Source organism: Typopeltis vanoorti, chromosome 15 (genome assembly GCF_054136105.1).
Source record: "Typopeltis vanoorti isolate ZY-2024b chromosome 15, IOZ_Tvanoo_1.0, whole genome shotgun sequence".
NCBI classification, from domain to species: domain Eukaryota; kingdom Metazoa; phylum Arthropoda; class Arachnida; order Uropygi; family Thelyphonidae; genus Typopeltis; species Typopeltis vanoorti.
The window spans coordinates 19,238,241-19,251,224 of NC_143563.1; the positions used below are offsets into that span (position 1 = coordinate 19,238,241).

Consider the following 12,984-nt stretch of genomic DNA (forward strand, 5'->3'; position numbering starts at 1 on the left):
CACAAACATTTGGTGGTATTCGAACCTGTAGTCTTTTGGGAAGGTGGATACGCTAACCACTTGGCCAACCAGACCGGCCTCAGAACAGAGAAGATTCCACAGGAGTGGAAAGCATATATGGTAATCCCATTACACAAAGGTTGTGGAAAGACTGATGTATCTAACTGAAGTGGGTTGACAGAGAATCTGTACTTTGCAATGAACAACATGAGTTTAGTAAGGAAAGATTATGTTTGAGCAACCTTATAGAACTCGCTCATGTTCTATAATAATGTTGCTGTTGAGTTAGACAATGAAAATGGATACACAGTGATACTTTTAGATTTTGCTACATCTTGTGACAGAATACACATGGAAGACTGTTGTATAAATTGGAGAATATGGGATTGGGTTATAAAATATTGGCATGGATAAGAGGATGGCTGACTGACAAATATGTCAGTCATATATAATGACCAGCCGATCTGGTTGGCCGAGTGGTTAGCGTATCTGCTCTCCAGTCAAAAGGCTGTGGGTTCGAATCCTGCTGTGGGCATCGATGTTTATGATTGTCTGTGAAAGTACTAGTGGTGGAAGATGGCATTGGTGTTAGATTATGAAAGTTGGTGGAGTAGTGAGACAAAGTTTTAGAGTAGATGCCCTCCCTCGATGAGTCTTTGGACTCCCTGGAGGTGTGATGTAATAAAAAGTCATCAAAGGCTTAAAATGTGGAAAGGCAGCAGGAGTAGATGATATTCGACTAGAAATGCTGAAGTATGGTGGTATAAAAGTCTTGCAGTGGCTGCACTGCATAGTTCAGAAAGCCTGGACAGAGGGACGAATTCCCGATGATTGGAGTAGAGCTCCCATAGTACCCATATATAAAAAGGGAAATAAAACTGAATGTGAGAATTACAGAGGTATTTCCCTACTGAGTGTTCCTGGCAAGATCTATGCAAGTATACTTGAGAAACGGTTGAAAAGAATTGTGGAAGAAAAGCTTGGTGAAGAACAAGCTGGATTCAGGCCAAACAGAGGCTGTCAGGATCAGATCTTCACTTTACGACAAATAGTTGAGAAAGCATGGGAATATAACAAAGATCTGTATTTAAGCTTTGTCGATTTGGAAAAGGCATATGATAATGTGCCAAGAGAGAAGCTATTCAATATGCTGCAGTTATATGGTGTCAATGGGGCATTATATCAAGCAATACTTCGTCTTTATTTGAGTTGTAAGTCAGCAGTTAGAATTGAAGGAAGTACAGGAAGATGGTTTAATGTTAAATCTGGTGTGAGACAAGGATGTACATTATCCCCTCTGTTATTCATTATCTATATGGATCACATTATGAAGGATAGTGGTATTAAACCTGATATCAAAATTGGAGATGTTAATGTCAGCTCTTTGCTTTATGCGGATGATGTTATACTTCTAAATAAATCCGTTACAAGTCTGCAAGATTCTCTGACTAAATTGAATAACTGTTGTAAAAGATATGGTATGAAGGTCAGCAATAAAAAGACAAAGACAATGAAAATAGGCAGAATCATTGAAAATGTCAACTGTGTTGTGAATGGAGAACCTGTTTAACAAGTAAATCATTTCGGCTACTTAGGCACGATTTTTACTGAAGATGGTAAATTAAATATAGAAATAGACAACAGAATCAGCAAAGCTGGTATGGTGGGAAGTCAATTGAATAAATTCATATGGAATAAGAGAGAAATTAGTTGGAACACTAAATTAGCTGTATACAAGACAGTGTTCAAACCAGTTTTAACTTATGGATCTGAGAGCTGGGTCAGAAGTAAAACACTTGACCAAAGACTAGAGACTGCAGATATGAATGTCCTGAGAAAGATTAGAGGCATGAACAGATGGCATGAATGGCAATATCATATTAAAAATTAAGATATTAGGAAAGAACTTGACATTGTCAGCATCCAGGAATGCGTTAGCAGAGCTAATCTCAGGTGGTCACTTAAACAGAATGGGAGAGGAAAGATTAGCAAAACAAGTGTTCTCTGCCAGGTTGGCAGGAATACGACCCAGAGGAAGACCAAGATATAGGTGGATTGATACGGTACAAAGTGCATTAGACGATAGAAATATAAGATCTGATAATGTTGGAGTCTTGACAACTAACAGACTGATTTGGAGAAAAATTGTAGATAGGAAGTTAGTAATGATGTAATTTTTTCATGTAGTACTGTCATATCCTGTACACCCCTTGAGGGTACATGGCAGGAATTTGATGATGATGATGAAGACAGTGTTCATACCAGTTTTATCTTATGGATCTGAGAGCTGGGTCAGAAGTAAAACACTTGACCAAAGACTAGAGACCGCAGATATGAATGTCCTGAGAAAGATTAGAGGCGTGAACAGATGGCATAAATGGCAATATCATATTAAAAACGAGGATATTAGGAAAGAACTTGACATTGTCGGCATCCAGGAATGCGTTAGCAGAGTTAATTTCAGGTGGTATGGTCACTTAAACAGAATGGGCGAGGAAAGATTAGCAAAACAAGTGTTCTCTGCCAGGTTGGCAGAAAAACGATCCAGAAGAACACCAAGATATAGGTAGATTGATACAGTACAAAGTGCCTTAGACAATAGAAATATAAGATCTGATAATGTTGGAATCTTGACAAGTAACAGACTGATTTGGAGGAAAATTGTAGATAGGAAGTTAGTAATGATATAATTTTTTTCATGTAGTACTATCATATCCTATACACCCTTTGAGGGTATATGGCAGGAAATTGATGATTATCAGAAACTAGTATGAGGGGGGATGCTAGTCTGCAAGAGTTAAGGTAACCATCAGTGGTGTACCATAAAGATCTGTTCTTGGTCAATTGTTATTCAATCTATACATTAATGACATAAGGAAGGATCTGACATGCAACATACAGCTATTTGCTGATGATGCAAAGACAGTCCTGATAATCAGGAGTTCAGCTGATATGCAGCACTTGCAGAATGATTCGAATAGGCTTGAATTGTGAGCATATGAAATGGCTACTGTTCATCAAAAACAGCAGATGTATTAGATGTAAAGTTCTGCACTTTGGTGTGATTAGATATCCAACGTCATATTATATTTGCAGGATTATGCTCGTAAAACTGATCAGGTTAGGGATCTTGGAGTTTTGGTAGACAGTAAGTTGCAGTTCAAGGACCATATAGCAAAGATTACACATACAACTCAGAGAATAATTGCAATGCTGATATGAACCTTGATATGTAAAGATAAGGAAGTCATTTTGCATTTTTATAAGTCCTTGATAAGACCTCACTTGGACTATTGTGTGTAGACCTGGTCTCCTGGTTGCCATTGTAATTTTGATACTGTGAAGAAAGTGCAATGGAGAGTGTTAAAAATGATATCAGGATTGTGGAATATTGATTATAAAGATGGATTGAGAATTTGTAGACTGCAGACACCTTCAAACAGGAAAAAGAAGGTGATATGATTGAGTCTTACAAACCTCTGAAAGAGTTATAGAATATTATTATGTTAATCTTCCAGGGAGTCCATAGGCTCATCGAGGGAGGGTACTTGGTCTACAACTCTCTGTCTCCATCAACTACACCACTCAGTCCACCAACTACATCAACAGCATTTACCGCCCACCACCACCACTATTATTTTCACAGACAATCACAAACATCCATGCCAACGGCTGGATTCAAACCTGCAGCCTTTTGGCTGGATAGTGGATACGATAATCACTCTGCCAACCAGGACAGCATGTTAGTAGATGGAGTTTTTTATTTTATGGAGGATGAGATAAGGACAAGATGGCATCCTTTGAAGTTGAGAATGAATCGCATCAAGAAGGAGATGAGATTTAAATTTTTTTTTCTCATAGAGTGATGGGTAATTTTAATGAATTTGTAATTCGATGTTGTGTGTGCAAGTAGTGTTAATCAATTCAAGAACAGGTATGACATCTGGTGTAGGTAGTATGTGGCCTCCCTCAATGAGTTCCTGACTCGCTGGAGGTCTCTCTTAATAATAATTTCACTAGCCTCTATGCCACTGATGACGAACTGTAATTTTCTGGTTGAAATATCTGGCCATTAAAGTTTTACTTTATTCATCCTTATCCATGTGTTTTCATGCTATTTTGTCTTACATTTATAAAACTTCCTATGTTCACCTAAAAACAGAATTCCATTTGTAAAATACCCTGGGGTATATATCTAGTCTAGCTATAAATATTGTTATGACTTGAACCGCACTGATGCGCGGTTCAAGTCATAACAGTATTTATATCAAGTCATAACAGCATCAGTGGTGATTTATGGTCTGGCGCATTCGCCTCCCACCACTGTGGTCCTCGCCTTGTGTGCAAGGGCTGAGGCCTGTTGGAAAGTCACTGCCTACCGTGAAACAAGGTGTTGTTCAAGGGCTGTACCACAGGTTCTAACATAGTAGCTTGATACACTTTGGCAAGGTTTTGATCCCTTTCTCACATAAATGCAACTTGTATATCTTTTGATATGTAAACCCTCCCTCCCCCCACACCACCAAACCATCACTGACATAGGGTGATGACCTCTCTGAATCCTGAGTGCTATGGCACGTGCTGTGCAACCATCCGGCATATATCCAATCAGTTTGGCACTTAAACAACTCTTCGGTAGTGGAAATCTTATCTGTGAAGAAGATATCTCTTGTGTCTGCTGTTCATGTACTGCCAGAGAAGTGCATTTAATTTTATCACCCTCTGTCACATAAGTTGTGGTGTTAAGAAGTATCCAGTAGATTGACAATAGGCTCTCACCCCCAGGTCATCAATTAGCATACGTGACATCATTCCCTGTGAAATATTCGTCTCCTCTGATACCACTTTCTGCGTTCTCACAAGATTACAGTGGAGGCATGCCTTCACAAGCTGTTGCATCCTAACATAGCATGATCAGTCTGTTCTTTGGTGGTCAGATGTGTCTTCTGTATCACTATATCAGTTAATAGTCCAATATACAAACATCCTACTGATCCCAAGTGTTTTTAGCGTATTGAAAATAACAGGTGTGCCACATTCATTCCAATCTTGTAAAGTGCTATTACAGCTACATTGTCCTCATAATCTCTCCACCACATGTTAACCCATACAACTAGACTCTCTGTTGATAAACATGCGAATATTGGCTGTGCACAGTGCCACTAAGAGAAAGAACTGGGCTCTCACAATTCTGTGGGCAGTGCTGGAGTGTGTGTGGAAGTTGAAACAGTATTAATGACAAGACTGTGTAGATTCCTTGTTCATGTGGCAAGGCTTTTGTCAATCAGACAGATGAAGTTTCAAAATCTATAAGAAAGAGCATGTAGGCGACTGAATGAATATAAAAGGAACAAAAAAAGTGGTCTCACCATGTCTTCTCTGAACATTGTGATGTGGATTGGGTATCTGCATCCATGCCATACCTAGAAGACATTTTTGCTATGATGTTTAAGGTATCTTCTGATGTGATTTGTTCACATGGCACCTTGAACAGAATCCAGGGTCTTAGACATCTTGAAGTCTCTTATTTTTGTTTATAGCATATGAGACTTCTGTTACCTATACCATCTATGGACTTTACACAACAAGTATCTTTACACGTAAGACTAGCTATTTGGTTATCAATTGCTTTTATTTAAAAAGTAAAAGAAAGCAATGGTTATTGAAGTGTTCCACTATTAAAGTGTTCTACTGCTCATCCCAGATATGGTCAGTTAATTAATGGCAAAAGATGGCAAACTTTGTATAATTTTTTTATTAAATCTATAATCCCTGCCCTATCAACTATCTGTTTGCTTCTTTTCAAGAAACAGATGTTTTATTCTCCTCTTCCATTCACATGAGCTCAGTGGCTGTTACCTTATGTAAGCTGCTTTTCATAAACACAGATTTTTTTCTCCCCTATTATAAGTTACTTAAATCTATACTAGGAAAAAAAAGTTCTCAGAAGTATTTTTGTATTAAGATTACCACTAATTTACTATTTTTTTTTATGGTAAAGAAGAATGACTTAGAAACTAATCCTCTTGGTTTCATTTCAGTAGCTTTCCCTGTGCATGTTGTGTTTTAAGGCATCACTAACATGCAATGGTGAGTTTTGACTATGGTATAGGAATTTTTTTTTTTTTTTTTTTTCCCCCTCATAGTAAATATAGAATGATGCACTTGAAAAGTGGTTCGATAATAGATTTTAATATTTGTGAAACTTGTGATTAATTATTTTTATTTTTCCTTCATTCTTTGGTGGTGGAGAAGGGGAAAGTTATCACACAGGTTGCAGCATTTTAAAAGAATGTTTTTCTTTATTTTATTTTATTTTATTATATTTTTTTTTGTGTGTGTTGTGTGTATATATATATGAGAGAGAGAGATAAAAAGTACTAGAAATATTTTCCCAAATTGAAGCACCTTCTTAAAAGTTTATTTTTCTATCTTTCTTTATTTTTTCTTTATTTTTATTTTTGTGTATGTGTATATATAGGTGATAAAACAGCTAGAAATACTTTCCCAAAGTGAAGCACCTAGCAAAGATCTGCAGGGTCCTACTGTGGTAAGATTAATTTATTTTCATACAAATGTTGTTTTAAACAATTTTAATTGCTATTGTTATGTTGAAAATTTGATTATAAATATTAAAAGCACATATGTATATTATACTTGATTATCTTTCTCTCTTTTCAAAAATGGTTTGATTTCCTTGGATCTATCCATAATCGGTGCTTAAGGGTCAAAGCTATATATATAACTGAGTGGAGACCTCCACATACCCTTTTAAAGAATGCAGAGAACTCACCAGGCTCTCTAACCTAATGTCCAGTCCTACCTTCTCATGGTATGCCCTATTAGTATCTACGTTGATACTGAACAAACATGAAGAGGCTGGAAATTTGGGATTTAGCCAAACCCAATTGTATTATTGGCTTAAACCATAATGCAAAATGATGGTACATTATGACAGAATTTCATGACAGCTTGGGTGTTGCTCAGTTAAATACAAGTGTGTCGTGATGGATTAAGGAAGACCAGACTTGATGTAAACTCATCCCTTGTTTTTTGTTAACCCTATTGTTAGAACTATTTTTTTCCAGTATAAAACTAGAAACAAAGATGTCAAATAGAAACTGTTTTTATTTCCTAGTTTTGTGAAATACTTTGTTTCACTTCATTAGGAAATAACATTAATAAACTAAAACTTAGAAAGCAAGTAATAACAGTTAACATCTGGTGTAACTCCAGTTTCTGTTGTATGTGCTGAAAGCCTTGATTTGTGCTTTCTTTCAGTGAAGTGTCCTTGAAGTGTTCTGATTGGTGTATCTCACCAGATCTGACAGTCTGTCCTATGTAGTGTAGACCACAATTCCAAATTATCTTGTAGATACCTGGTTTTAATCTTCCTAAACCTACACATCTGCCATTTAAAAAAACATTTCACTTAAACAGAATGGCAGAGGGAATGTTAGCGAAACAAGCATTCTTAGCCAGAATGGTAGGAATAAGATGAGGAAGACTGAGATCTAGGTGGAATGATACAGTAAAAATTGCCTTAGAAGATAAAAATATAAGATCTGATTATCGATCCGATGTTAGTGATGGTGTAACTTTTTCATGTGTTGTACTATCATAATATCCTGTACACTCCCTTACGGTACATATCAGGAATTTGAGGATGGTGAATCTTTCAATGGTTTTAAAGCCAATTTCCTTGCTTCCCTATCCTCCAATTTTCACATAGTGATTGTTTTGCTGTGTGAGAGTGGGAAAAAACATTAAATATTTTCATTCAAAATATGATTTATATCATTGATTTTATAAAGTTTTTTTTTTCTCTTTTTCACTTGGTTATACTATAAATTAAAGATGCCATGAAATTATATTATTGATTCTAAGGCAGCTGATGTCATTAGCCTCTATATACAAGTAGCCCAGTCATGAAGTTACTTCACACACACATACTTTGTTGGCTTACACTTGGATAAAAGACGAAACTAAGAATATAATTTCTTGGCATCTTTAATTGATAGTATAACCAAGTTAAACTTTCAATATCTATCTCTAATCCAGAGTATTTTAGTAATAAGGTGTGGCATCTTTTGACTTCTTGTATGTGGAAATGTGACTTCTGCATTAACTTCATCCTTAGTATCACTTCTGGGTCTGGCTCCCACTGATGAGACCTCAATAAAGGTCGAAACTGGTCTGGGTCATGGCCATTTCCATAATGCATAGCATTATTCATGTCTGTAAGGATATGTGCTTTGCATTATGGGATACTAAGGCAAGTGATGTGAAGGCATTTGCCTCTATATGCCTCAATGTGCCTAAATTTGCCTCAATAAGTAGCCCCATCGTGAAGTTACTTCGCATGCAGACTTTGTTTGCTTACACTTATATAAAGGATGAAACCAAGAATATAATTTCTTGGCATCTTTAATTTAAAGAAAGAAGTAGTATTCTTATACTACTTAACTATAAGCATACAATGGTGTTGATATCTTACAGCCAATTCAGAACATTTACCACTAATTCTGTTAGAGGATGTTAAATCATATAAAAACCGTTTTGCATCCCATTTTGTATTTATTAGATGTTTCTGATTTTATGTGTTCTTAATATAATAATAAATTGATATTTATTGTAATTATGTTTTCCAGAGTGAAATGATAGCATTTCGTTGGGTAGCCTATAATCTGAAAGAACAGGTAATATTTTAATATATTAGAAAAGTTACTTAAGATGATAAACACTCGCATTTATTATTTATTTAATAATTATTTAAAAATTCTCAGTTTTTCTGAAAACGTGCATGGAAATATAGGCTTAGTTTAAGCTTTCTCAGTACAGTTCTATTACATAATGAATACTAAAAGCATTGCCCAATAAATTATGCATACTTCTTTTATTCGTGTGTGTGTGTGTGTGTGTGTGTGTGTGTGTGTGTTTATGTAAATATCTATTCTTAACCACCTGTTTTTTAATAAGAATCTTACTATATAAATATTTTTCATTTGTATAATTTTCAGACATCTTATAAATGTGCAAATAAAATGAATTTTATTGTTCTATAAAATAGTTGTAAAATTATAAATAAAAGCAAACGTGTCCTTTCAATCCTTTGTCTGTCATTTGCCCTACAGTTTGGAAAGTCTGCATCTGAATTTCGTCTGTGATATAAGTAACCCTTTTTCAATTTCAATAATGATTTAGCTAGTCTCACAGAGAGTTGTAGATTTTTACTGTCATGTTTCTACCTCTGCAGAACAGAGAACACATGCAATTAACAGGCTTAACCTCCCTACTGGCCAAGATGGATGAAATACTCAGACTAATTAATTAATAAAGTAAATAATTACCTTCCTGCTGTTAGTCCCTTAATGGCGATTTTAGAGCTATTAGCAGATTAACTGTGGTGGAGTGAGTTTCGTGTCACTTGTCTTTACATGTACTGTATTACTTGGAATTTCCTTTATTCTCCTTCAATATTTGACCTTTTTTGCTGCACAATTTATTTATTGTGTATCTTTCCAAAATAAAAATGAATTTCACATGTGCAAAAATAAATAATCAATCCTGAATTGACCAGAGATCAGCCTTTGCAATGAATTTATTTAGAAATTTTAAATTTTCTGTCTTTTATTCTTCAGCCTCAGTCTAATGGAACAAGACAATTTATGTTCTTTCAGATTTTACCAACAATATAAAAGCAATTTTTTTTGTGAATTTTCAAATGTTTGTTTACATTGAAAATTATTATGCTAAATATTTATATTTTTTAAATAACATTATTGAAATAAAGAATCTGTTGAACTTAATTGTAGCAGAATTGCAACTTTTATGACCTCTTGACTTGAAAAATGTTGAAAACGAAAAACAAAACAGATTATTATTATTGTTGTTATTTGTAGAGTGTGCATTTCAATAATAAATTCTATTTCTTAACTGTTCTAAAATGTACGATGAAATTATCTGAAATAGGTCCTATACGGAATTGATTTCTATTTTATGCTTGTTTTGAAGTATTGCAGTCAATCAGTCCCTGCCACCATGACTGCCCATAGTAACTGAATTATAAATATCTACTTTGTTTCAATCAGGACATACCATAGGTCGGCATATTTAAATAAATTATAGTACCGGAATTAACTCACATAGAAATTTCATTTAAATAATTTCTTCATTTATAATAATCAGTTTCACTGATTATTGCATTTTTTTTTCATTTGCATTTGTTACTTTTGTATTTGCTAGTTGTAGAAAGCTGAGGATTTTAGAACTCATCCAGAAAACCTTGCTCTGTAAGAACTGTGAAAAAAAGATTTTTTTATATAAATGCCATTTCTAAAACAATAGAAAAAATTATTTCCATTTCATTCCTTTTTAGAAATTATTGCTCTTCCCTATACAAAACAAACACATCAGGTAGCGAACATGTGTTTCACAGATATATGATATGTAGTCCATAGTGTATGCAAGCAAATGTGAGGAAAGTGCAACGGTTTTCTTTGGTTAGAAAACCTGGATTCCAAACCTATGTAGTACTATAAGAACCTTCATCGGGGCTTTTCAACCGAAAATAAGTTACAGTTTCATACTGAGATGATGGTTTTTCATCATCTCAGTATGAGACATTTTTCAGCATGCAATGTACTTGCCTCATAGTTGCTTCTGCCATAATTCCAATCAAAACAAAATCACAACCTTAGTCTACTCAGTTATTTTCCTGATTGAGAGACCTAAGCTTGGGTAGCCAACTGGAGATGGGTTTCTGCTGTTTTACTAATTAGCTGCGGATTAGAATCCTCATACTGATCTGAATGCTTATGAAAATATTTAGGTGATAAATGAATTTGGTTCTGTAAATAGCATAGTGCAAGGCCATCATCCAGTTTACTGGAAGCTTACCAACATTTCACTTCCAGTTCCTGGAAGTGAAATGTTGGTAATAAATCTTGTTTCTTTTTCCTGATGTTTATAATATATTATTAAATGTAAAATCGCATGCGATAAGTGATTAGACCTCATCATCATCATCAAATTCCTGCCATGTACCCTCAAGGGGTGTACAGGATATGACAGTACTACATGAAAAAATTACATCATTACTAACTTCCTATCTACAATTTTCCTCCAAATCAGTCTGTTACTTGTCAAGACTCCAACATTATTAGATCTTATATTTCTACTGTCTAAGGTACTTTGTACCGTATCAATCCACCTATATCTTGGTCTTCCTTCGGGTCGTTTTGCTGCCAACTTGGCAGAGAACACTTGTTTTGCTAATCTTTCCTCTCCCATTCTATTTAAGTGACCATACCATCGGAGATTAGCTCTGCTAACGCATTCCTGGATGCTGACAATGTCAAGTTCTTTCCTAATATCCTCATTTTTAATATGATATTGCCATTGATGCCATCTGTTCACGCCTCTAATCTTTCTCAGGACTCTCATATCTGTGGTCTCTAGTCTTTGGTCAAGTGTTTTACTTCTGACCCAGCTCTCAGATCCATAAGTTAAAATTGGTTTGAACACAGTCTTGTATACAGCTAATTTAGTGTTCTGACTAATTTCTTTCTTATTCCATATGAATTTATTCAATTGACTTCCCACGATACCAGCTTTGCTGATTCTGTTGTCTATTTCTATATTTAGTTTACCATCTTCAGTAAAAATTGTGCCTAAGTAGCTGAAATGTTTTACTTGTTCCACAGGTTCTCCATTCACAACACAGTTGACATTTTCAATGATTCTGCCTATTTTCATTGTCTTTGTCTTTTTATTGCTGACCTTCATACCATATCTATTACAACAGCTATTCAATTTAGTCAGAGAATCTTGCAGACTTGTAGCAGATTTATTTAGAAGTATAACATCATCCGCATAAAGCAAAGAGCTGACATTAACATCTCCAATTTTGATATCAGGTTTAATACCACATTCCTTCATAATGTGATCCATATAGATAATGAATAACAGAGGGGATAATGTCTCACACAAGGATGTCTCACATCCTTGTCTCACACCAGATTTAACATTAAACCATCTTCCTGTACTTCCTTCAATTCTAACTGCTGACTTACAACTCAAATAAAGACTAAGTATTGCTTGATATAATGCCCCATTGACACCATATAACTGCAGCGTATAGAATAGCTTCTCTCTTGGCACCTTGTCATATGCCTTTTCCAAATCGACAAAACTTAAATATAGATCTTTGTTATATTCCCATGCTTTCTCGACTATTTGTCGTAAAGTGAAGATCTGATCCTGACAGCCTCTATTTGGCCTGAATCCAGCTTGTTCTTCACCAAGCTTTTCTTCCACAATTCTTCTCAACCGTTTCTCAAGTATACTTGCATAGATCTTGCCAGGAACACTCAGTAGGGAAATACCTCTGTAATTCTCACATTCAGTTTTATTTCCCTTTTTATATATGGGTACTATGAGAGCTCTACTCCAATCATCGGGAATTCGTCCCTCTGTCCAGGCTTTCTGAACAATGCAGTGCAGCCACTGTTAGACTCTTATACCACCATACATCAGCATTTCTGGTCGAATATTATCTACTCCTGCTGCCTTTCCACATTTCAAGCCTTTGATGGCTTTTTCTACTTCAAGTATGGATATGTATTCCTGACTGCATGCCTGGTCAGTGTTTTTTATCACTGTGCTGTCATCACTGCTTGTTTCATTTAGCAGTTTTTCAAAGTAATTACTCCATACTTCAAGGATATCTTTTTCTCCTGTTTTCATTTCACCTTTATCATCTGTAATTCCTTTTACAGCACTCTTTCCTCCATTCCTAAGCTTCTTCAACAACCTCCAGAATATTTTGCCACTTTCTTGATATTTATTTTCTATATTCTTGCCAAAGTCCTCCCATGACTTTTGTTTAGCTAGTTTTACACACTGTTTAGCTTTCTTACATTTGTCTCTGTATTCTGTAAGAGTAAAAGCTGACTTATTTGCCAGGAACTTTTGATATGCTTT

The 12,984-nt window shown here is 35.3% G+C and overlaps 1 protein-coding gene across 1 annotated transcript in view; it reads left to right on the plus strand.

Annotated features, from left to right (window-relative positions):
- The window catches only part of LOC150098437 (nucleoporin NUP188-like), a 197,558-nt gene that overhangs the window by 89,062 nt on the left and 95,512 nt on the right, over positions 1–12,984 (plus strand). The window contains exons 9-10 of the mRNA XM_090405211.1: positions 6,482–6,550; positions 8,652–8,699. Coding sequence (XP_090261337.1) covers positions 6,482–6,550; positions 8,652–8,699 — 117 coding nt within the window. The remainder of the gene's footprint in view (positions 1–6,481; positions 6,551–8,651; positions 8,700–12,984) is intronic.